At 38.5% G+C, this 25,467-nt stretch overlaps 1 protein-coding gene across 1 annotated transcript; it reads left to right on the top strand.

Moving 5' to 3' along the window:
- Nucleotides 1-4,192: 4,192 nt before the first annotated feature.
- MCCC1 (methylcrotonyl-CoA carboxylase subunit 1) lies at nt 4,193-24,366 on the top strand. Its single transcript, XM_075716314.1, has 17 exons — nt 4,193-4,249; nt 4,687-4,782; nt 4,948-5,069; nt 6,076-6,223; nt 7,064-7,185; nt 9,021-9,132; nt 9,454-9,535; nt 10,369-10,496; nt 12,224-12,407; nt 12,853-12,962; nt 14,289-14,505; nt 16,940-17,026; nt 17,609-17,658; nt 19,905-20,042; nt 21,365-21,472; nt 22,485-22,556; nt 24,057-24,366. The coding sequence occupies exons 1-17, from the start codon at nt 4,235-4,237 to the stop codon at nt 24,174-24,176; spliced, it is 1,911 nt and encodes a 636-aa protein (XP_075572429.1). The 5' UTR covers nt 4,193-4,234; the 3' UTR covers nt 24,177-24,366.
- Nucleotides 24,367-25,467: the final 1,101 nt, after the last annotated feature.

Genomic DNA, 25,467 nt, shown 5'->3' with positions numbered 1-25,467 from the left:
TTCATCACAGTGCCTCCATCTATGTACATGCACATTAAGCATACTACTTGGTGTCAGTGAGAAAATTACTATTTTCTGCATTTCAGTTTTATTACATTGCATTTTCAGACAGCTGCGTACATAATCTGGCGATCCCACTTGACTTCGCAAGCCCTAAAAGCCACGCTTGCAGGATGCCTTCACCAAGAGCAGATCTGCAATATAAATGAGTTTGCAACTTCCATTAGTTCTACTGTTCAAAGCATAAACTCCTCCTCCACCACCTCTATGTATTGTAAAATATCTTTAGCTCTTCCCAATGCTCAATGTTAAACGACATAAAATGCTGCCATCTTGTGTTTAGAGACAAGTTAAACATGCTGAAGTTTTTAAAAATCTGGATTTCAAAAGAAAAAGTAGGATCCATGCTGTCAGCATGTTATGTTGAAGAAGAATGAAGTGAATGAATTATGGAAAAGTTGTAGCTTAACTTAATAATTTAGTTTCTAAATCTCATCATTAGAGAAAGTGCTGAACCCACCACCTCTTGCAGTTAGGTTCAAGGGACCAGATGATTTCCCCAGGCTGGTCTGGTGTCCGCATAACCTACTACAACCACTCAGTTGCTGGTGTGAGAGGTCACCATGCCAAATTAAAAAAAGCAACAGTGGAACAAGCCGAGAATACCTGCATACCGAGAACGCTCTTTATGTAAGAAACTGTGTTAAAGCTTCCAAGTACAGAGAACACATAACGCATGCTGAATAATACCACTATTACAACTGATAGCTTGTGTATTCCTTTTGTGAAGAAGCATGGTTGCTTTGCTATTTGTAAACAGCAACTAGAAATACTTATTTTGACTAAGTGCTACTGTTTGGGTTTTTAATTTCTCTTTATAATTAATATTAAAATCACGGTCATGTGAAATACTACTTTGGAAAAGCTTTATCGTAGTCTGTCAGTATCACAGTTTATCTGAACATGATTGTTAACCTAGGTTCCGTAAATCAGTGTGACTGAGGCAAACGAAGTGACCTTGGGGACTCACCCTTCCTTTTCTCGCTGCGTTACGAGATCCAGCTTGACGTGGAAAACAAGAACGGGCGGCTGAGGCCTGACCGAAGGCCCGGCTGCCCGCGCCCGGGCCCCTCAGCGCGGGCGCTGCGCTGGAGCCGCGCAGGCAGGGTGAGCACGGCCCGCACAAGGGTCACCACCAAACCTGCGAAGCCCGGGGCAGCGGGGCCCATCCTGCCTGCTTTCTGTTCACGAGCGGGTGGGATGCGCTGGCTCCGCAACAATCTGAGCCTCTTCCATCTACATGATGCAGTTTTGAGCTGGGGCGTGGGGCACAGGGATGTTAGGGTACCTGGGCATCCCTGTGCCCTTCCCAACCACCCTCACGTTTTGAGTCACTGCTCTATTACAACCCAGGATGTCATTCCCGAAGGAACATGGTCAGCTCAGAGCCCATGCTTCCACAAATGTAGCCAGGAGTCCTCCTGCAGCGTGCATCACTTCACATTTATATGAATTTTATTGAATCTGCCCTTTAGTGCCCAGTTTCTCGGTGTCATCCGACCCCTGCCCCCCTCCTCCTGGCTCTGCCGCGACCAGTCGGCCATGTCGCCCCTCTCCCGGTCCCCTCGGGACCGAGCGCACCACCTCCTCCCCCGTCACCCCCCTCCCCCCCGAGCGCGGTCTCTCGCCGCTCCCCGCCCGCCGGCCCCTCCCCGCCGCCGCCCGCCTCAGCACGCCCCTGCGGCGGCAGCCACTGGCGGCCGGCCTGGCGCGCACGCCCTCCGTCCCGCCGGCCTCCGCGCTCGCAACATGGCGCTGGTGCTGGCGGCCGAGCGGGGCCGCTGCTGCCTCTGGACGCTGCGGCGTCAGTGAGTGCGGGGCGGCGGGAGGCGGTGTGCGGGACACGGGACGCGGCGCGCCGGGCCCCTCGGGGACGGCGGGCGCTGCCTCTGCGCCCCCTCGCTTTGCCCCGGGGGTGGCCGGCGCGCTCCTCGCCTCCTTCCCCCCGCCCCGCCGCGGCCGTTAACGGCGGCTAACGGGCGGCGGCGGCGGCGGCTGGGGCCGCGCCCGGGGGGGAGCCGACGGCGGCGGCTGTCGGGCCCGGCGGCGGGGGGCGGCTTCCCAAAGGCGAGCCTGGAGCCGGGCCGCCCGGGGGAGGAGGGGGGAAGGGGCTCTGCGCCTCGGGAGAGCGAGGGAGCTGGGCCGCCGCCCGGCCCCGCTGCTCGGTGGCGCCGGTGTGGAGGGGGGGCGGGTACAGGTACCCCGAGCTTCCCTGTGGAAAGAAAGAGCGAAGAAACCCCCCTCGTTTCAGCATGGTTTTAGCAACTGGTACAGGTTCCGCGAAACCGGCCTGAGTGCCTGGGGTCTGATAACCACCGCTGAGCAGCCGCCACAGCCACCCCTCTGCTGCCTGTAATCCTGTGCAGGAGGAATTGGTGACCGTGACAGCTCGTTATTAGTTTAGGAGATGCACTAATTTCCCCTCTTGTTACTGAAACCGAGCTTATGGTGTGTGGTGTCAAGGACGTCTCGTGTCTTTTTGTCTGACATCGTTTATAAGAATTGCTGGACTTGATCCAAGATTCCAAAGTTGATTTATATGCTAATTAAACCAGTTCCAGGAGTTTACTTCTAGCGTTTCTTCCAGCCACTTAGCCTTCTCTATCAGATTTCTTTAGTATTAGTCGTTTGAGGTTTAACTTTTAATTTCTGAAACCCTTCATAGCTCTTCTTTCTTGTTATCTTTAACACTCTTGCACCTTTTCCCTATATACACAAGTCCTATTTCCTTTTTAAGCTTTTCTGTTTTGTGGTTGTTTATGTCTTCTTTCCTGGATACTTTGAGTTGCTTTCTCTAATAACTGTCAGATGGTGGCTGTTCTGTCCACTTAAAGAGTTTTTTTTTTTAAAAAAAGTATGTTGACTATTCCAATTTGCTGCTAAAAAGGCAAGGGGATAATTTCTGTGGTGTCTAAATGAAAATATCTAAGGAGAGATCTGGTGAAGTTTGTACAACCTTCCTTGTTGTACTTCAATATGTTCTGTGTAAATAGTTGTATCAAAAGCTTCAGAGATGTTTTAGTGCTGTCCTCCTCTCACCTGAAAATAAAAGTAGGTCAGTTGCCACTTCTTTGTATACTTTTGTAACACTTCTGTGTGTTTATAATTGTACAGGCAATGGAACGAAGTACAAAGATTTGTGAAATGGGCCTCAACGATAGGTATGAAGTGCAGCTTCTTTAGCTACTAGGTTTAATTGCTTGTGTAATGTAGATAATTTTACAATTAGTTTTAGACCATTAGTTGCTGAAAAACTAGGTGTTTTAAAACAAATATTCAATATTTGTATAGTTTTTAAAAACAGTAGTCTGTAGGTGACCTAGCAGAAGTCATCTTTACTGTGTAAACAACAGTTTGAATAATTTTATCTGTCATATTTAGGTATACTCAACTTAATGAAAACTTTATTTTTGTGATGTTTTCTTCTTGAGTCCTTTTCTGATACAAATGTTGCAAAGTCTGTGAGAATTGTTTTTTAGGCATAATGGTATTTAAACAGTATATGAAGGAAAGTTAAAAATATTTGTGCTCGCCTTATATTTCTACCATGTTTTAACTGCTGTCATGAGACTTAATAGAAGCTTGTAAGTCACTGTTTTAAAAAAAACCAACCAAAAAACTTCATACCTTGTTATTTCTTTGTGACTGTATCAATGGGGAATAGTGCTCTCGAAAGAAATGTGAATCACTTCGGGGGCAGGTGTTAATTGTTTCCTAGTTGGTCCAGAAAGTACACAGGAAAAATATAAGCATCAACTTTTATGTTTAAGTGCTGTTTTAGGGTTAGAATATATTTCTTGAATTCTAAAAAGAAAAAAAAGATTAAAATTAAACATACTTCTGCATAAGGACTCTAAGGAAAGAATTCCAAGACTAACATGGAAATGCTTTTGGGCGAAGCATGTGTTTTTCATTATTGAAAGAAATGCTATAAACACTATAAATGATGAAAAAGAAATCTGAATTTTAAAATTTCTTTATTTCGGGAAATGTTTTTAACAATATATTTCTTTTAAAAATCACTTACTGTGCTTCATCCTTTTAAACAGGAGGTCACAACATAGGGAAGATTCTTATCGCAAACCGAGGAGAAATTGCATGCAGAGTGATGCGAACAGCAAAGAAAATGGGTGTGAAGTCTGTAGCAGTTTATAGTGAAGCAGACAGAAATTCCATGCATGTAGCAATGGTGAGGCATATTCCTTAAATTTCTGATTAACGTTCGTTCACCACAGTAGTTCTCATTAATTAGTTTAATGTGAAAGTAGATGTGTGTACTAATGCAGTTGATTTTCACCTCTGTAGATTTACTTACAAGTTTTCCTTGAATCGATAAAAGTTTGCCTAGTCTCTGCCTCAGCACCTGACCACTTTACACAAAGTGCATTGAAGTTTGACTCTCCAACTCCAGAGTAGCCACTGGGGGTTAGAGAATGGACTCTGATTTTTGGGAAGAAAGTCAGAATTTATTTCACCCAGTTGAGTCTCTCCATGAAGAGAGGCAGTGATGTAAACTGTTGCATGCTAGCAGTCTGATAAACAGTATAATTAGCTCAGAAATTCAGTTAAAGTTGCTTTTTATTATCTAATAAACAGTCTGAATTCTATGTATTTTTTCTGTAACAGGCAGATGAAGCATATTGCATTGGTCCAGCACCCTCACAGCAGAGTTACTTAGCCATGGAGAAAATAATGCAGGTGGCCAAGGTCTCAGCAGCACAGGTAAATAGATCGGGCCTTAAATCTTCCGTTACTTCCATGCTCTTTAGTTCTTTATTTTTACCCATGGTGTTTCTGTCATGTGTCTCCTTAGTACTCTACTGAAGTTTCAGGGTTTTCTAAGCTAAACTGATACAAAAACAGGCTGGTAACATTATTCTATTTTAGGCTATTCATCCAGGTTATGGTTTCCTCTCAGAAAACACAGAGTTTGCAGAGTTGTGCAAGCAAGAGGGAATCATCTTCATAGGTCCGCCTTCATCTGCTATCAGAGATATGGGTATTAAGAGGTATCTATTTCTGATTTGTTACATGGTTATGCAATTTACAGTTTGGCAAAGCTGATTTTGTTAACAAATGACCAGTTGCTCCATAACTGTTTTATTCTGTCAGTTTTCATTGTCTTTTATTTTTATGGCTTTCTTCAAAGGAGTAAGCTCCAGATTTATAGATGTGGGATTCCTACAGACATAGAAACAATCATGATTATTCAGTTATTAGGATTTTGATAATTAAATATCTAACCGATTCTAGTTTTCCAGAATTGGGGCGTTCCAATGTTACATAGGTAAGGGTTCAGCTGTCAGATTGGACATCTTGTATATTGGTCAAAAGAACGGTGGAAAAGAAATGCCATATCATCAGCGGTTATTGTGGCTCATGTAAATTGGGGTGATAAGTTCTGTTCATCACAGAGGATCTTACTCTTAGTTACTTAGATCAAAGAAATGTTTCCAGGGTATGAAGAATAAATCAAGAATATGGAAATAAAGTTATTACCAACACATGAACCATGTAATATTAATTTCAGAGCATTTTTTATCACTTCCTAATGTCAGAGTAAATTACCTCTGTAATTTAACTAGTTTTGCATGCATATTTGAAGTTACAGTTGTTATGCTTGAGTGTTTTATGCGTGGTGTGAATCGAGCCTGTATCATGAAAAGAGTTTTTTGCCTTTGTACAATTTTAAATACAGTTTTGGCAGGATACGGTGGTGGTGTTTGAAAATGTTAGGTTTTGGCCTCCATACTGTGGGTCAAAAGATAGGAAAGAACAGTAAGCCTGAAACGGACTACTTTTATGTGGAGGGCTTGGAGAAAAAAATCCCTATTTGAAACATTTGATTAACTACAATCAAATCATATGTAACCCATTTATTTAAGTAGTCCCATTGAGGTCAGTGGAACTACTTTTGTGAGGAGAATTAACATTGGGAACATATACAGGTTTGGGGCTTAAAGTAAGAAAAAAAATTATTATTATCATTCTAAACATAAAACTATTCTGTCAAAGCACTTCCAAAGCTATAATGTCTGCTGCTGGCGTTCCTGTTGTTGAAGGTTATCATGGAGAAGATCAATCAGATGAGTGTCTAAAGGAACATGCCAAGAGAATAGGATATCCAGTAATGATTAAAGCTGTTCGTGGAGGTGGAGGAAAGGTAAAGAAACTAATTTGTTTATCATATGGTGTAAAGTTGTCATGTCTTGGTATCTGTAACTGAATATTCTAAAAGAAGTCTTTCAAAACAAAGAAACTGGAAAACTACTTTCAGTTAAAATTTGTTATTAATGTCCAGTTGGGCACTACGAAATCTCATTTTCATTTGTTGTGCAGCCACGCACAAGATAATGAGCTGGTATAAATTGGAAGAGTTTTGTTTATTTCAGTAGATCTCCAGTAATTCAAATAAGCAGAAAAGTTGTCCTATGGATTTGTTTGTGTGAAACTAGATGACTTTAAATTGTTACTTTGTGATAGCTTCTGTGACTTTTTTTGCTAACAGTTTTAAATCTTGCATAAGAAGTGATTAGAAATACCATTTAAGTATTTGGGTCTAGACACTTTTTAATGTATGGTGAATTCCTTGTCTAAATCTGATTTTACTCTGAAATAAATTTCTATAAAAATGGCATGATAGAGAATTCTACTTATTTCCAAAATGGCTGTATTTATTTTTAATGAAATCAGTTTTTCTCTGCCACTCTTGGAAAATTTCTATGATATTTAAGAATAAAATAGAATTTTGTACTCATCCATATCAATGGAATGATAATTTTTTTTTTTACATTTCTAGTGGCGCTTTCAATGGGACTTAATATCTTATTGGAACTTTATACACAATTTTGCTAAAGTTTAAGAAAGAAGAGAAAAGTGTTATTGTTAAGCTCATTTCTTGCTGTTTTAGTCATGTACCTGTTTGTGTACAGCAAGGATTTTTACTGTGTACTGTATTTGTAGCCATTTAGATATGCTTTTTTTTTGTTGTTTTGTATTTTAGGGCATGAGAATTGCTCATTCAGAAAAGGAGTTTCTGGACCAACTAGAATCAGCCAGGAGGGAAGCAAAGAAGTCTTTCAATGATGATGCAATGCTCATTGAGAAATTTGTAGATAATCCAAGGTGAGAAATCGATGTTTAACATAAACACTAATGTTTATTCTACTGTTAAATAAACAGAACTGGTTTAGTAGTAGGATGAAAATTGGTCTTGTATGTTTTATTTGCACTATGGCAGGTGTTAATTTAGTCAAAACTTTTTATAATGTATTGAATTTCTTGTACTGACTTGGTTTTGAATGATAAGAATTAAAATACCACTGTTTGGGAGACATGGCAGTGATGTTTAATGACATTGATATTCCTCCTTGAGTAAGCTTTCTAAACTTGATTTACATCTAGGAAAAAAATCACTTTATAGTAGAATCATAGAATCGTTTAGGTTGGAAAAGGCCTTTAAGATCATCCAGTCCAACCATTAACCTAACACTACCAAGTCCACCACTAAACCAATTAAGGGGAGAGTAGTAATTTCATGTTTCCTGGCTTGGTGGCTGGATAATTTTTTAATGAAAGTAAAACTAGGAATCATTAAGGTTCAAAAGGACCTCTAAGATCATCAGTCCAACCATCAACCCAACACCACCATGCCCACTAAACCATGTCCCAAAGTGCCACGTCTGCCCATTTTTTGAACACCTCCAGGGATGGTGACTCCACCACCTCTCTGGGCAGCCTGTTCCAATGCTTGACCACTCCTTCCGTGAAGAAATTTTTCCTAATTTCCAACCTAAACCTCCCCTGACGCAGCTTGAGCCCATTTCCTCTCGTCCTATCGCTAACTACATGGGAGAAGAGACCAACACCCACCTCACTACAACCTCCTTTCAGGGAGTTGTACAGAGCAATAACGTCTCCCCTCAGCCTCCTCTTCTCCAGGCTAAACAACCCCAGTTCCCTCAGCCGCTCCTCGTAAGGCCTGTGCTACAGACCCTTCACCAGCCTTGTTGCCCTTCTCTGGACACGCTCCAGCACCTCAATGTCTTTCTTGTAGTGAGGGGCCCAAAACTGGACACAGTAGTAGTACTTAAGCATAGCACTTAAACTACAGACCTGAATCAGGCTGTCATGGTGTTTCTGCTGCCCTCAGGTGTCCTAAACTAGTTATTTAATCTTTCTCTATTTTGATAGATAGTGATTTGAAGTGGTAGTCTTTAGCTCATGCCTGACCTGTGAAACCGAGCTAATTTATTTTTTATAAAGAACTTCTCACAGAGGTCTATTTGATACTCTTGTACTGTACATCTGTTTTTCTTGAAGCATCACAATAAAGGAAGCATTTATTCTAAACAGACTGAGGGCCTGCTTATGCTGCAGATGGGCATGAGAAAAATCTCATTAAATTCCTGGGAAATTTCTTTTGCCAGCATCAGAGGATTATCAGAAAGGTGACAGATTTTTTTATAGTTTTATACACAGAATGAAGTTCTACCACCTAATAGTTGTCCTCTGAAATTGCGTGTTGAAATAAACAATGTTGTTCCTGAGCCAGGGCTGCTGCCTCTTGTGAATTGCTACATGGTAAATTATGAGGGAAATCATCATTATCAAATAAAAGTGAAGTGGGTTTAGTTTTATTTTAATAAAATAGCTAATAAAGAGGTAGCAGCCTTTAGGTATGTATCTTGTTTATCCTGTGGCCCATGAGGTTTCACTGCAGTAGCTGGCATGTAGAATCCTATTTCATTTAGGAGATTGCAGAAGTCTAAAACAGTTGAAACCCTGCATAATAGTAGCCTTATTGCTACATTTTTGGCTGTTTGAGGGTGGACATTTAAACCTGTAAGAAGTCCTACTGCAGTGTACAGGACTGTGTACATGTTCAAAGTCTGGGTGAAGTCAGTCACAGGATTAGGGCTTTATTGAAATATGTTGAAACATTTATTATTATGAAACAGGCATGTTGAAGTCCAAGTATTTGGTGACCAGCATGGCAATGCAGTGTATTTGTTTGAAAGAGACTGCAGTGTGCAAAGAAGACATCAGAAGATTATTGAAGAGGCACCAGGGGTGAGCAGAAAGTTCTTATAATATTTTTTATGAACTGACATATTTTTAAAGTAATTGCTAACTCCCATCAAATTTATTTAGCGGGTGGTAATTTATTTGTAATTCTCAGTACTAGGTTTAATTTTGCTGTAGAAAATGTTCTAATTGAAAAAATTACTTTCTTTAGAAAATGATTCTCAGTGAAAAATTATGTAGATTTCAAGTATAATGTTGATAAGGATTTCACTACAGTTGCTAAATACCACCAAATATTCATGCATAATAGGTTTAATATCACCAAAATTCACAATAATTTATAATCTTTGGTATTATTACTTACAGCCAGGAATTAATCCTGAAGTTCGAAAGAGACTTGGAGAAGCTGCTGTCAAAGCAGCTAAAGCAGTGAATTATGTGGGAGCAGGTAAGTCTGGAGGTATGGCTGCTCCAGAGGTATGCTTTTAAGTTAGTAAGACTTTAAGCCTCAAGGGAAATGGCATCTGATTGTTTTAGGCTATGACACACATCCCCCTATTTTTTGAGGTTCAAGCAAGTAATCACATAGCTAATTCTGATGTAATTACAAATTTAAACTAGGATACCTGTTCTGAGCTCAAGACCAGTGGCAGCTGAAGAACAGAATGAAAAAATTTCAGAGCATATAATTCAGTCAACTGGATTGTTGTTGGAAAGTGAGCATTATGAATGTTAGTAAGTTTGAGCAGAGCAAGAGAAAAATAGTTTCTTTTCCATCATACAAAGAATAATACTTTGTTTTGTTTTTTTTAAAGGCTTTACTGTTTGAATATAAACCCACAACTCACTGTCTGTAAAGTCCACACTATCCCAGATGAAAAACAACCTGCTAAAATTATTTGTGACTTTTCTTTTCTCACTGCTTTCTTTGGCTACTTATTTTTAAAAAATAATTACATGCCCAATACATATACACAATGCTTTAAAGAATCTCGATGCACTTTTTAGAGCTCTAACAAAATGCAGCTGTTACTGTAGAGGAGAATGGCTGCTAAACAGCACAGGATACACAGGATGCGTAAATGGGCAAGGAAACAACCCTTCTGGTTTCAGACCTCAATTGTGTGACCCTTTAAGATAATTTGTAGAGAATTTAATGAAATTCAGTGTGTCTGGATTAGAAATAATAGTCTTGTCCTGGCATAAATCTGTTATGTGTCTTAGATGTCCATTCTGAAAAAGTCTTGTTTTGGTGAAGTGCCCTTTTATTAAATACTTCAGGAACAGTGGAATTTATTATGGACTCCCAACATAATTTTTACTTCATGGAGATGAATACCAGACTGCAAGTAGAGCACCCAGTTACAGAGATGATCACTGGAACAGACTTGGTGGAATGGCAGCTTAGGGTAAGTGTTAATTGATTTTACATGTAGAATTCCTCTTGTCTGGTGAGCAGTGAGTGCTCTTTGATGTTGCCTATGAGAGACCAGATACATTTTCAGATCATCATTTATTGAGCTAGTTGGGTAGAGTTTCCTTTGCTCCGAAGTAATATCTCGTATTACTGTATTTGATTGTAGAGTATTGTGTAGATGCTCTGAATTCCAACAAAGTCTTCTTCCAGTTGTGTAGAGAAAAAATGTTTTTTAAAGTATATTTAGAGAGGTTGTAGAGAATATGGAAAGTAGGAGGAGTAGGGTCCTCATCTTTCCCTTGCTGTGCTGAAAATTTTTTTAAACTCTAGTTCAAATATATCTCTGGCCCAAAAATCATTCTTGGATCAGGCCATAGGAGGAAAACTGTTCACAGAAACATGTGTCTGGTGTTATACCAGTATAGTCACATTGTAAAAGAAATGTATAGTTGTGTGGACTGGAAACGGGCCATTTCCTCACACACCCAATTTGCAGAGAGGTTACCCGCATGTTTGAATGATAACAGGAAGTTTCGGACCTTAGGGAACTGGAAATGAAAAACAATTCTGGTTAGATAAATCCAAAAGTGAGGACAGCAGCACACGTTGAGCTTAAGTATGGTGGGGGAGTGTTTAGTATAACCAGAAAGGAAACTAAAATGGCAAATGCTGATGCAAAAAGGAGGAACTTTTGGCTTCCTGATCTGGGTTGAGCATTGAGTGCCAAGTTGGAGCAGGAATCAAACAATACTGGAAAAAAGAGAAAGAGAGAAGGTGGAAAGGTTCAGTGGTCTTGGCATGTGGCTTAATGAGTCAATAGATAGAATATGTCTGTCAGTTCTTGGAGAGATTATTTTTGTGAATCTGTACAGTACTCTGTCTTTGAAGACTAAGTTACATTCTCCTGTCTGCTGAAATCCATAGTTTGGTGGCAGAAGGCAGAGTATGGAAAACCCCCGACACTTCAAAAGAAGATGAAATGTTGCTACAAATTTTTTAATAGGAACATGTATTTTCCCATGTAGATGGTAATTGTGTAGCTTCCTGCTAAAGGGCCTCCTCTGTGTTGAACTGCAGCAGGCTTCTTGTTACTATTTTGTCCCTAAACTCCCTGGTTTTTTAGGCTCAAACTGGGGTGGTGTTGGTATTCGTTGGTATTCCTGTATTTGTAATATGAATTCCTTTGAGCAATAAAATGATGTTTCCTTCCCCATTAAAGGTTCTTAAATTGTTAGAAGTCCCCTTGGAGATAACATTCCCTTAAATGTACAGGTCCCTCAGTATACAGAAGAATCAACAGCTTATGCCAGTAGTGCTGGCTGCCAGTAATCCACTTTATTATCTGCTTTTGGAACAATTTTTCTCTAATAAAATCTTGCCTTAGTTGACCAGGCTTTAACTTAAACAATGTAATTATTTTTTGACATAACTGGTAGAAAAAAGTTAGATTGTTTTTCCATTATGTTTTAGCTGTGTGAAATATTAGGAAGTCGATTTACACAATAATAATTCAAAATCCTTTGACTGGTGACTCCTAGAGAAAAGGAAGGAATAACTTCAGAATTAGGCTTTTATGACCTACCACTTTTTTTCTCCTTGTCCTTTTTTTAATGTGCTTTCTAGTTGTTCATGTTTAGAAGAAAGATATTAAATATTTCATACACTGGCATTTCAGAATATTGATCCCGCATTAAAGAAAAAAAAAAATACTGTTTTCAGGTTGCAGCAGGAGAGAAGATTCCCCTAATGCAGGAAGAGATTCTGCTCCGGGGCCATGCATTTGAAGCTAGAATATATGCTGAAGACCCTAATAACAACTTTATGCCAGGGGCTGGGCCATTGTTGCACTTATCCACGCCACCACCTGATAGTTGCACCAGGATAGAAACTGGAGTCAGACAAGGTAAAACTGAAGGCAGTGGTGTAATCAGAAATATTTCACATCAAAAGCTTTTCTTGGTAAGCATTTGCCTCTTTGGCCTAAATAAGTTTGTCTGACAGGGTGTTTTAACAAAGACAAATCTCTACAGAATTACTCTTCCTTGTGATTGTCCATTGGATCATGCTGATTATATTCTCATCACAATTTATCAATCCTGCATTCTGACTGCAATAACGAAAACTGAATTTGAGTAATGTTACCTCTACAAAAGTCTGTAGTGAAGTTGTCCTTGGAATTGAAATGCCAGGTCTCATCATTAAAGATTAATGTTCTTTAAGAACATAGAGAAGTTTGGCCATCAGTTGTGTCAGAGTTTAATGCCATATGGTGTGCAGTACTATGCATTACCAGCTTTCAGAAATAATTGGTTTAGTGTTACAGCTTTTTTTTTTTTTATGTATTTTAGGTGATGAGGTTTCTGTTCATTATGATCCAATGATTGCAAAGCTAGTTGTTTGGGCTGAGGATCGTCAAGCAGCACTGAGAAAGCTGCGATACAGTTTGCATCAATATAATGTAAGTAAAGGAACCCAGTATGGTTTCAGATCTTGAGCTAACTTGTGAACATCTTGCGCTAACAAAATACGGATAAAATACTACAGTAAACCAAAAGTGGTTTCTAAGAGGGAGCCTGCATTGCCACTGCCGTTTCAGATTCATTACTTGTTTGCAGAAGCTGTATTTTTTTCTAATTTGCAAACTGTATTCATTGGTGGAGTGAGTAGTGACAAGTGTGAAGTCCAGTTTTACACATAGCTTTTTCTTAAGTTTGTGATATCTTTAGTTGGATGATGCTGCTGGGACTTCGTAGAAGAGTAAGGCTAAACAACAACATTTTCAATTGTAGTGTGACCTTTCTCGAAGGAATTTGTAGGTGGAATTTGTGCCAGGTGATGTTTGCTTGTAATTTCTAATTTATAAAAACAATTAAATTTTTAGACTATACATGTGGTAAAGAAATAATGGAGAATTTTTAATGCTTTCAGTTCTTTTTAAGAAGTGGTCCCTTTTTTGCCTATAAAAACTACAGGTATTGTATCTGTTTTCAAAAGCGGAATTCAGAAAATTTGACTTGAGGTGAGACTGAATATTATTTGTGCAGAATTAATTTACACTTTTAAATCAACAACATAAACACAATTGACGTACTGAAAATGTTTGGCCGACTGTTGTTTTAGCTAAAAATGAAGATTTCTGCAAGTGAAAGAGATAAAAGAATTCCCTTGGTTTTTTTTCAGAATTTTCATAGTAGTTCTGTCAATAAATGTTGACAGCACAATATAGTTAGCAGTTTCACTGATTTCTCTAAAATAATTAGTTCTGTTTTCATGTTGCTTGCTTAGGTATTTTGCACTATGGGAAATGGATAGTATCTAGTAAATTTATGAAAGTCACTGTTCCCATTTGTTACTGTGAGAAGATCAAATATGGAATAGCTGAAACTATTATAACTAATTTTTAATAAGAGGCACTTTTCAAATTAGTGATGTTCTTTTAAATACTCAGAGCATGATTTTCTGAAACAGTAGGGTTTTTTCCTACATTACCTCCCATTACTATTGCTGGGAAACTTTCTTTGACTTCACAGTGTGCAAAGGCAGCGTTTTGAAAACAGTGCTTTTGAGAAAGCTACTCTTTTTCTTTTTTTTTTTTTTCCTCTCCTTTTTGAAAGAAATGGTTTCATTGGTAATAAAACAGACCAGTTGAATTAATTACATTATTGATAAACTTTGTGTTTTGATGGTACTGTTTGAGGAAAGATTCATCTATACATAAGTTGAGCAGAAAGCTGTATATTCATTCATAACTTCAGTTTGGCAATATGCTTCTTTTTCTTTATAGATTGTAGGATTAAGCACCAATATTGATTTCTTACTGAGCCTGTCAGGACACCCACAGTTTGAGGCTGGAAATGTGCACACTAATTTCATTCCTCAGCACCATGATGAACTGTTTCCAACCAAAAAGGCAACCCCACATGAAGTTATGTGTCAGGCAGCTCTAGGACTCATACTGAAAGAGAAAATGCTAACAGATGCTTTTAGAGACCAGTCAGATGGTAAGGATCATTCTTTTGTTTTATTTTACTTGTGACTGGATGAGACAGTGCTGTGAACTCGTGTGATTATTTAATTTGCGTGCTCCCTTTTTCCCTTTACTTTGTGCCTGCTCAGGGTTCTGCATTCTGGCATCTGTCAGATACTTGCACACAGAACAGACTATAACTTTTGTTAAGGGGCAGGTACTGAATATATAACCACTGTAATGTACAGACTACTTCCTACAGCACTTCAGATAGGCACTATCTGGAAGACCTTGAGATTCGTAATCAGTGTCACTGTGTACTCTTTGCTCTTTACAAGCGTAAACAGTGAGTATCTGGCACTGTTATTCCTACAATGTGTCCAAGGTCTTCAGAGGTAAAATTGACTCTGTTGGAGTCTGAGGGAAAGGCTGTCGATGTCATCTACCCTGACTTTAGTAAAGCCTTTGACAGGGTCTCCCACAGCATTCTCCTAGGGAAGCTGGTGGCTCGTGGCTTAGGCAGGTGTACTCTTTGCTGGGTAAAAAAACGGCTGGATGGCTGAGCCCAGAGAGTGGTGGTGAGTGGGGTTGAATCCAGTTGGCGGCCGGTCACAAGCAGTGTTCCCCAGGGCTCTGTTTTGGGGCCAGTCTTGTTTAGTATCTTTATCAATGATCTGGATGGGGGGATTGAGTGTGCCCTCAGTAAGTTTGCAGATGACACCAAACTGGGTGGGAGCATCAATCTGCTGGAGGGTAGCATGGCCCTGCAAAGGGACCTGGACAGGCTGGACCGATGGGCTGAGGCCAATTCTATGAGGCTCAACAAGGCCAAGTGCCAGGTCCTGCTCTTTGGGCACAACCCCATGCAACGCTACAGGCTTGGGAAGAGTGGCTGGAAAGCTGCCTGGCAGAAAAGGACCTGGGGGGTGTTGGTAGACAGCCGGCTGAACATGAGCCAGCAGTGTGCCCAGGTGGCCAAGAAGGCCAACAGCATCCTGGCTTGTATCAGGAAGAGTGTGGCCAGCAGGAGCAGAGAGGTGATTGTTCCCCTGTACTCGGCGCTGGTGAGGCTGCACCTGGAATACTGTGTCCAGTTTTGGGCCCCTCACTACAAGAAAGACATTGAGGTGCTGGAGCGTGTCCAGAGAAGGGCAACGAAGCTGGTGAAGGGTCTGGAGCACAGGTCTTACGAAGAGCGGCTGAGGGAACTGGGGTTGTTTAGTCTGGAGAAGAGGAGGCTGAGGGGAGACCTTATCGCTCTCTACAACTCCCTGAAAGGAGGTTGTAGTGAGGTGGGTGTTGGGCTCTTCTCCCAAGTAACAAGTGATAGGATGAGAGGAAATGGCCTCAAGTTGCGTCAGGGGAGGTTTAGATTGGCTATTAGGAAAAATGTCTTCATGGAAGGAGCGGTCAAGCCTTGGAACAGGCTGCCCAGAGAGGTGGTGGAGTCACCATCCCTGGAGGTGTTCAAAAAACAGGTAGATGTAGCACTTTGGGACATGGTTTGGTGGGCATGGTGGTGTTGGGTTGATGATTGGACTGATGATCTTAGAGGTCCTTTTGAACCTTAATGATTCCTAGTTTTACTTTCATTAAAAAATAATCTGGCCACCAAGCCAGGAAACATGAAATTAATTATTCCTCTCCCCTTAACTGGCCTAGTGGTGGACTTGGTAGTTTTAGGTTAATGGTTGGACTGGATGATCTTAAAGGTCTTTTCCAACCTCAACAGTTCTATGATTCTAAGTTTGGGAGAGGCGGTAAGGTTTAGTGGAATGAACAGGACTCCAGGAGCTGAACGTTCTTGAGTTCTGACACTGTTAATGGCTATAACAGTGGGGTATGTGATTGCTGTTAACAAAAACTTCATATAAATCTAATACATGCTGCCAACAACCTCATTAATTTTCTTTTCTCCTCCACTTTAACTATCCTGAAAACATGGTAGAGTGGGATTGGAAAGATTCCCATACACTATTCCCTTGCTTCAAGAGACAATTAACTAATCAGGCAATATCTGATAGCTGTATATCTGATCCATTCTCAACAACACTAATAGAAAACCCCTTAGTTTTCCCAGACAACTTGCTGCCGTGTTTGACTACTCTTACAGTTGTGACTTTTTACCTGAAGGTTAATCTGAATCTGCTATGTTGCAGTTGATTCCCATGCTTTCTTGTCCTGTTCAAGGATGTGTTCATGGAGAACAGTCAATATCCTTCTTAGTAAGTGCTGTTCTTAGTGTCATGTTTTCTGCAGGTTACACAGCCTCAGTTTATTCAGCATTGAAGTTTGAGTGAGGGATTGTAACTATGTATTACAGTGGTTCCCCAATCTTTTATGTGCAATATAAATATATAAGTATGATGGTAGTAGTAGTAGGGCTGTGATTTTATGGTTTAAGTTCTAAGTATTGTGTTTTGCCAAAGAAAAATGAAAGTAAAGTTTCTGTATATTTTGTGTTTTAGATAAGTTCTCGCCATTTGCATCCAGCACTGGTAGAAGAATAAATATATGTTATACTAGAAAACTCTCTCTGCTGGATGGGGAAAACAGTAAGTTAATAAAATGTGTGTGGAGGGAGACGAGATACTTGATGGATAAAGTTATTTCAACTGGTGCTTGAAAATTCAGGCTAAGAAATAGCAAATAGAAGCAGTATAAGTTTTATGCAATTTAAGCAGGGAATTCACAAAATTGCATGATTAATCCACACTGTTAGATCTTGAGGAGATATAAACCAAATTCAAATGACACTACCAATGTTCATCATTTATATGAATAAGGTTGAGATTTTTAGAAGAGCTGAGTGCCATTGACTTTTTTTTTTTTTTAACTTCACTTTGGTGTGAAAGTATTCAGCACTTTTTCCCATTAAAAATCTGTTCTCTGTCCAGGTAACTTAGTATAGATTTCAGAGCATAACTTCAGGTGTTCATCTTTGAAAAACAAACTGTCTAGAATTCAGTATGAAATCTGCAGTATGTACTAAGCTAATCTGAAAATAGTTGTTTTAGTATTGGTAGGTCTCTTTCACTTTATCAAAAAAGGTAGACTAAATATTGTTTATATGTCATTATTCTCTAGATCCTATAATTAAACCTACTCACATATACATACTTTGTTTTATTGAACAGTTGTGGATGTAGCTGTAAGTTACAATCAAGAAGGGTCATACAACATGCAGGTACAAGTCCAATTTTTTTCAGATGTTTCATTAGATAAAAGAAGAATCAGTTTCCTGTAGACTTCTCTTGCTGTTAACTGTTATTAAAGTTGCTTGGTAATTACCAATACAGGATTCCATTTTCTGTTTGCTTGCAGCCATTGTTGTAGACTATTATTTTGGCCTGAAATTGTATTTACTAGATGCTGGATTGGCGTGGAAGAGCTACTAAAATGCTTCTAAAAATAAGGCTAAGAAAAGCATTTGTTTTTCCAGTATTTAAAGATCTTACTCTTTATTTTTCTCTTCCTTAAATTGTCTTTCTAAGACATTGGAAGTTAGATGTAAATCTGCATTTAAAAAGACATTTTTTCCACAGGACTCCTGCTTTATTCTGTGCATGAGATGGATCTCCTGTGGGATAAATAAAAGCTTTCTAGACCATTATCTGTAAGATAACTCTTTTTTTTTTTTTTTTTGAAGATGGAAATTGGAAAGTTATTACCAAATGAGATGAGGAATGATGAGAGTAGTAAATCGGGTTAAATAATTGAATGATACCCCATAGACTTGGCTTCTTTGTCTAGACTATAGAGTTCCTACAGGATACAACTCAAGATGCTTTAAACATAGATTTCTTTGTGTGTGTGTGATAGCGTCTTAATTGTGTGGCTTATGGGGGTTGTGTTTTGCTGAGTGTTGAATATCCTTCTTGCATCACCTGGAGTCCAATGGGTTTTATCTCAAATTTGGCACCCAAAATGATTGCATGCTTGGGAATGCAGTCTCTCTGTAGTTCAGCTTCTTATTTCCAATATTCAGAAAAGGAGAATTATGAGAATAAGTCAGTATCTATGAACTGCTTAGTCTGTATAGAGATGAGTGTACTAGAAGAATAGTGAGAAAATTACTGTGCTTTCATGTGTATAACCACATGTTGGGTAACTAAAACCCTTATACCTTTATTTCTACTGATAGGAATAGTGAGATAACCCACATCCCTCAAGTAATACCCAGGTTATTCTGAGTGTATTGATTACATACATAATGCAGGAGAGCTTTTATGCTTTGGGCTTATCTCATACAAGTAATGTCAGCAAAAAATAAAAAGGAATGTAGAGTGGGGTGTTTTGGGGAGGGGAAATGCAACTGGGGAGAATGTAGACTCCCAGGGAAGAAGGAAGAATGGGGGTTGAGGTGGAAATGGAGAGAAGCTGGAGATAATGGATGGAGAAACAGAATTGGGAGCTGATCATGAGGGGGACAGTGCCTCTGCAGTGCTACACCACCTGTCCTGAGGCAAATCAACCAGAGGAGGTTGCTGGGCCATGGAACTGGCAAGCAGTCACAGTGCTGCCCAGGGTATTGCCCTAATTTGTGCCCCTGCTCAGGATACTGATCAAGCAAAGGATTTTTTCTCAGAGGTCAGTATCAGATCAGCAGTATCCTTTTAAGGCATAAGGTCTTCATTCAGTGGAAAAATAGTATGCGACTGTATAAATGAAGACTGAATTTTATCTCTACTTGTAACATCCTGAAAGACTAGCAAGTCTCTGATTCTTTGCTCACTGATGTTAGATGTACAACTGAAAAGATCAGTTAAATGTAATGCACTTATGTTCGTATTCTTACTGTCTTTATATTCTGAAGTTGTGGCAGAGGTGCAGTTTCCATTGATGTAGATGAAAGGGTTACCTACAAATAAATAACCTTTCCATTTGCAGTTTTGGTGTCTAATTGACACTGTCTCCATGACTGCTCTCCTCTGCTCCTTTGTAGGTTTACTTGAGTATGTTGTAGTTTTTGTATTATAAGCTTCCAAGTTACCTGTCTTTTGTAAACATTGTGGAAACTTCTGATGTGAGGTGAATAGTATGGATTTTTCAGTTTGAAGAAAGTCAAGATACTAGGACAAATTAAAAATACTGGATTCTAATAGCATCACTAAACAGAATATTCTGGGTTTTTGTTTTTCCTGAGAAATAGTATACCTTTGTGTTTTGCTGAGTGCTCTTGCATAGTTTGTGATAAAAATTGTCCTCGGAGAGCATATTAGGCAATCTTCTGAGCTGATTGCATTGGATACAGAATACATTCTGTTAATTGGAAAAAAAAAAAAAAGGATCTATAAGATTTAAATTTTTTTTTTAATTCCACAATTACCTATGAATGTTATGAGTGCATACTACAAATACTAACTTTTGGGTTGTTGTGTTAGAGCTCATGAAGGGTAAGGCTTTGTCCTTATAAAAGCATTTAACTTCCAGATTCAAGATAAAACATTCCTGACTTCCGGAGAGATCTTCAATGAAGGTGATTCAGTTTACTTGAGGTCTTCAGTAAATGGAACAGTGTGTAAGTCCAAATTGGTCATTTTGGACAACACCATTTATCTATTTTTTCCGGTAAAGTTCCTTTCTTTATTATCACAAGTATAAAATTTCAAAGTTTTATCCATGTAAATGAACAATATAAATCGCACGAGGATGTGAAAGAGAATCATAATTTCAAGTTCTTACATTGGCCCATAATGTTTTGATACTTGTTGGATTTATAGCTCTAAGTAGAAGTTTGTTGCTTATGGTCAATGAGTGGAAAGTAATTACTTTTAGAAAGCTAAAATACGATTAGGTGAATCAGAATTGCAAATGATGGTTTGGGAGGGGGGAACACAAAATATTAAAATGGTCAAGTATCTAAGTTTGTCATAGAACAGTAGCAATTACTTCAAACTGATTATTTGAAAGTGCTTGTAACTGGTATTTTTATTTCAGTGTATTTAATTTTTAATATTAAATTATTAGAAAGAAATTGATATTGGTCTGAGGAAGGGTACCTTCAGGTAATATTAAAAAGTCGGAATTATGAGTTACCATGGCATTATCTGCATTGCATGAATAATGGCATTTGAAAGAGGAGGTACCCTAATTTGCATGATTACGCTGGTATTTGCTGTTAAAAAGATTACAGGGCTTTAAGTAACTCAATAAAAATGCAATCTAAATAAGTAAATTATTATGTATTAGTTTCAATAATTAACCTCTAGCTCTGAGCCCCTTAAGACTTCCAGAAGAATGCAGTGAAAACTTTGCTGCTCCAATGATGAGGATAAAGTAACTCATGCTGGAATGACAAAGCTCAGTTTTCCTCTGGTATTAGAGTGGAGTCTGAGGTGGGGGATCTAGAAGAAATCACAGGAGTTTTAGGATGTGGGGGAGAACGAGTCTTTGGGAAACTCTGGGTAGCAAGTCTGAGAGGAATCAAGAGATTTTGAATGACAGTGAGAATTTTTTGCTAAGCTTAGCGCTGAATCCATTTTATTGTGGATTGTGAAATGCTTGTATTGACAGTGCTTGGCAATGAAGATGCTAATGTCTTTCATACCTGTTGTAGCAACCTGCCTACCCCTTGTGCAAACAGCTTTACTCATTTTCTAAAACCTTCTGTGCTGTTGCTGCGTGAACAGAAGAGGTGCGGGTTTGGGACTAAGGTAGTTCCTTCCTCGCTGGTCCTTAGCAGCAGTGGGTGTGGCTTTTAAGGACTTAGACGTTGGCAAAGCAGGAAGCATGCCCACAGGCTTTTTGCTGCCCTGGCCCTAGTAGCCTGCCACCCTAAACAGCTGACTGATTTGACTAAAGTGGGATCTGTTCTTTCCCTGTATGTCAGCATGTCTACTAGTGGTATTATTTTATGTTGTTAACTTACGTTATTGATTTTATTTCTGTAGGAAGGTAGTGCCCAGATTGGCCTTCCTGTACCCAAGTACTTATCTGCAGTAAGTTCAGCGGGAATGCAAAGTGGTGCTGTAGCGCCCATGACGGGCACAGTTGAAAAGGTAATTATAATAATATGGGTAGGAAATTAATTCTCCAATATGTATACAAGCTCAGTCTTCCAGAAATGGTGCTTGCTTCTGTAGTGCCAGGAAAGAATGAGAGCCAGAAATGTCAGTGCTGTGTGGCTTCTCCCAACTGGAAAAAGCCCTGTTTACTCTGACTTTTCAGCAGCCACCCAAGAGTTTTTCAGGCTTCTTGTCTTCTTTTTCTGGAGCTCTGGAAAAGCTGAATACTTAACTAATCCTACTGCTTAAATAAGTTTTTTCTTCATCTTAATTACTTTTTGAGTCAAAGTTCCGTGAAGTGTTAATGGCTGTTTGATCCATTTCATCTAACCAAAAGAATGAGATGCTAGATGCACTTGCAAAAAAAGAAATATTCAGAAATGCCTTTTTTGTTAAGCTGTGTGTTTTGCTGCTTCTGTTTCTGGTTTTGTTTCTTTTTCTTTAGAGGAGCAAGTCTTGCGTATTTTTCTGTACAGTAGAAAAGTTTCAACAGAAAACAGATTTCCAAGAGAGTTTAGTAGTTAAAGGGTTTTACTAGCAATAAAAAGGCATGAACCCTTTCACAGAGGATCTTTTACATACTGAGTGAACACTCTAAATCAAAATTTTTGCAGAAAAACTAGGTGGCTCCTGCAATCTACTTTCTGGATTTTGTTTTAAGAACAACTGTAGTGAATGGCTCCAGGAAGAGTTTCTTCTCAAAATAGAAGCTCTTAAGCACAGAAAGGGTAGAATATACATTGTCTCTTCTAGTATTTCTTCTTTGATACATAAATGGCTTCCTGGTCATCCTGTTAGCTGTTACTGAACCTCTTTCTATAGCCTCCGATTCCCCTTGAGTATTAGCTAGAGAACTCGGATACCCAGTTCAACAATCATAAAGATACTATGAGGCTGTTCTGCAAAACCACAATCGCTCAGTGGATTGTGCTAGCCAAGATCCAGCTGATGGTTTTTAATGGTACAGACATGCATAATTTTTTCCCAATTTTCTCTTGAATTGTAGGTGTTTGTGAAAGCAGGGGATAAGGTTCAGATTGGAGACCCTCTGGTGGTTATGATAGCTATGAAAATGGAGGTGAGTGACATACAAAAGGTTTTTAATTACTGAGAAAATAAAAATCTGGTCATAATTTAATTATTTGTGGTTGCATTGTTGAAGTATGTTGCAGATTGTAGCTTGCAGATATCAGTATCACTTTATATGCTCTAAAACAAGTGTTGGGTCTGACTAGATTTCAGAGGATTATATTTGCTGTTACTTTATTAACAAATGATGATTATATAATCCATGCTATTCTGCAGATGTTTTGACATTCATTTGCTTAGCTTTGTCAGTCCTTCTCTTCCCTCCCAAGAAATCAAGGTATGTCTCTCGCTCGCTGTGATACAAGCATATGTAATGTCTGCAGTTACTTCATGCAGAAATTTAGCTAATGATGACTTTGTACATATGCCCAGGATTTTTTTTGTTTATAATCTTTTTATTATTATTTACATAAAGTTTTACCAAGAGCACACTAAAGATTCTTTGTAATTGTCCAGATGGCATTCAGTGGACTAGTATTTTGGCCATTATATCTTGTCACATTGCTTTACCATGGTTCAAGTTTCTTGAATTACAGTTTTTGTAGCCTGAACTGGTGTTTGGTTTGCTTGTTAGTTTATTCTAAACTTCAGTTTGTGGTAGCAGAATTAACATTGTTGAGAGAATTTGCCTTTCCCTTATCATGTCCTTTTGTAAATTACAATAAAATTACATGAAATACAACATCTGTGCACTAAAAAATTTACACCCAAAATTATTTGCGATTGGTTGTTAAATGTTTGCGCCTCTTCAGCTGATACCTGACTGACATTATCTGAATTGTTCTCTTTTTTTCAGTGTTACTGAAATATAAAATGAAAAATTCAAAAAGCATATTATTATTTAAATGAATTCTTGCTTAGATATGAGGATTTAATATCTGATATTAAATGTTTTGATATTAGGCTAACCCTATTTAGAGAATTACCTAGAAACAAAACTTCAATGGAAAACTAACCTGATATAATGCAAGTAGACCAATTTGGGGATTGGTATGTAAACATACTATTCCTTTACTATCACTAGGAGCTGTATTTGTATTTCATTTGGATTTTGCTAAATACCTGTTCAGTAAAGACCCCTCCTGGCCCACAAACAGAAATATCTTTAGTAAATCTGTAGATTCCTCTTAAGGGAACAAATCTGCTATATGATTAATGTTTTGGACTAAAACTGTATTATTTCTGGTATTTATTATAATAATAAAAAGTATTAGTGTAGTAAAATAACATTCAGCTGTTCATACTTCAAAATATGACATTATATAGCATTTTTGTCCCCAGTATACTGCTGAAAATAAATATTGATGAGAAAATAAAACTTTAAAAAGGTCTACGATAACATTTTAAAAGAAGGTCTAAAATAAATAAACATACATGTGTCAGAGGAAGTACTTAAGTGTGTTCTGTTCTAATTGCACCAAAGGGGGAAATTAAAAAAAAAAAAAATAGTAGTACTCTGCTGGTTCACTATTGATCTCTTTCTATGCAGCATACCATAAGGGCTCCAAAGGCAGGAGTGATAAAAAAGGTTAATTTCCAAGAAGGTGCCCAGGCCAATAGACACGCTCCGCTAGTTGAATTCGTGGATGAAGAGGCTGAGTCAAAATAAAATTCAAGGATGGTGCATTTTATTTTTTGTACTTTGCTGATTTTTCTCTCAGGAGAAGATTTCTTCATATTTTCAGCAAACTGTTTTATATAATAGATTGGGGAATTGGTTTCCTCTGCACTTCCTGCATAGTTTGACTGTAAATTATGCTGACTTTACTGAAATTGGTTATCACTATACTGTAATCGTATATATAACTCGTGGACCTACGTGACTGTTGTTCAGTGGTTATGTGTGCCTGCGAAAGGGCATTAGACTGCAAAAAGATGTCGAACTCTTAAAGGATGTGACAGATTAGTAAAGACTGTAAGTTATAGACAGCTAGGGTTCTTTTGCCTACTTTCTCATTCACAGCTGCCTTTTTTCCCTGAGATGTGAGAGCATTGGTTTGAAGGAAATCTGAAAGGTGACAATTGTTTTATGAGTTAATTTTTCTGGCAAAATTCCTGTTTGTGGCTTATGCTTTTGCCTGAATAAAGGAATTCAGGATTGTTCCTTAGCCCAGGATCCCTCTCAGTCATTTTTGGTGCATCTTTTTTTCCCATTTAATAAGTAGTGAAAAATTTACATTTCAAAAGTTACGTTAATATATTTTGAAATATCTGATATAAAGCATTTTTAAAATACATATTAGCATTTGCTACACTCAAAGCCAGAAAGTAACTGCTTTCCAAAAATATAATTTGATCTTTAAACATGTAGTAGTAGCACAGGAGGAGGATAAGCTTATTTAATACTTAAAGTGCGCCAGAAATAAAATACTGACTTCAAAATCCTCATTAATTTTTCCATATTGCTCACTTTCTAATCTATTACTTATTGTCTAGAATGAAGTATACCGAAGTCTTTATAACAACATGAAATATGACTAAGAATAATAGTCAGATTCTTTTGTATCTGCAGTGTTGCAGAAGGGAAGATTGGTAGGTTTTTTGATATGCAAAGAAAATATGTCTCGGATGCAGCATATTGATCATGTGCCATAAATTTATTTTAACTTGGTTAAAATGCACCTCAGAGAAACAGGAAAAGGGGGAAAAAAAAAGTTTTAATTGTTGCGGACTTGCAAAATCTTTTTGCCTGTTAGTTATGGTGAAGTTCTGCTTGTCATATGAACTTTTGATACACTAATTTAAGACTATAGCATGGTTTATTCTGCAGAAAGAAACAAACACAGATGCTGCAGTGATCCCAAACTTGTTGTTACATCTGTGCAAATGGATCCTTATACTTACCTGAAATCTCATCTCCAAATCAATATACAATGTCATGGGCAATTCTCTGATCTGAT

The sequence above is a fragment of the Pelecanus crispus genome, chromosome 9 (assembly GCF_030463565.1).
Source record: "Pelecanus crispus isolate bPelCri1 chromosome 9, bPelCri1.pri, whole genome shotgun sequence".
NCBI lineage: Eukaryota > Metazoa > Chordata > Aves > Pelecaniformes > Pelecanidae > Pelecanus > Pelecanus crispus.
Note: the sequence above shows the minus strand (reverse complement) of the source record. Positions and strands in the feature narration are given on the sequence as shown.

Coding starts and splice junctions, on each gene's coding strand:
- MCCC1 (XM_075716314.1), top strand. Junction 5,070..6,075: donor AGAGATATGGGTATTAAGAG/GTATCTATTTCT, acceptor ATTCTGTCAAAG/CACTTCCAAAGCTATAATGT. Junction 10,497..12,223: donor TGGTGGAATGGCAGCTTAGG/GTAAGTGTTAAT, acceptor TACTGTTTTCAG/GTTGCAGCAGGAGAGAAGAT.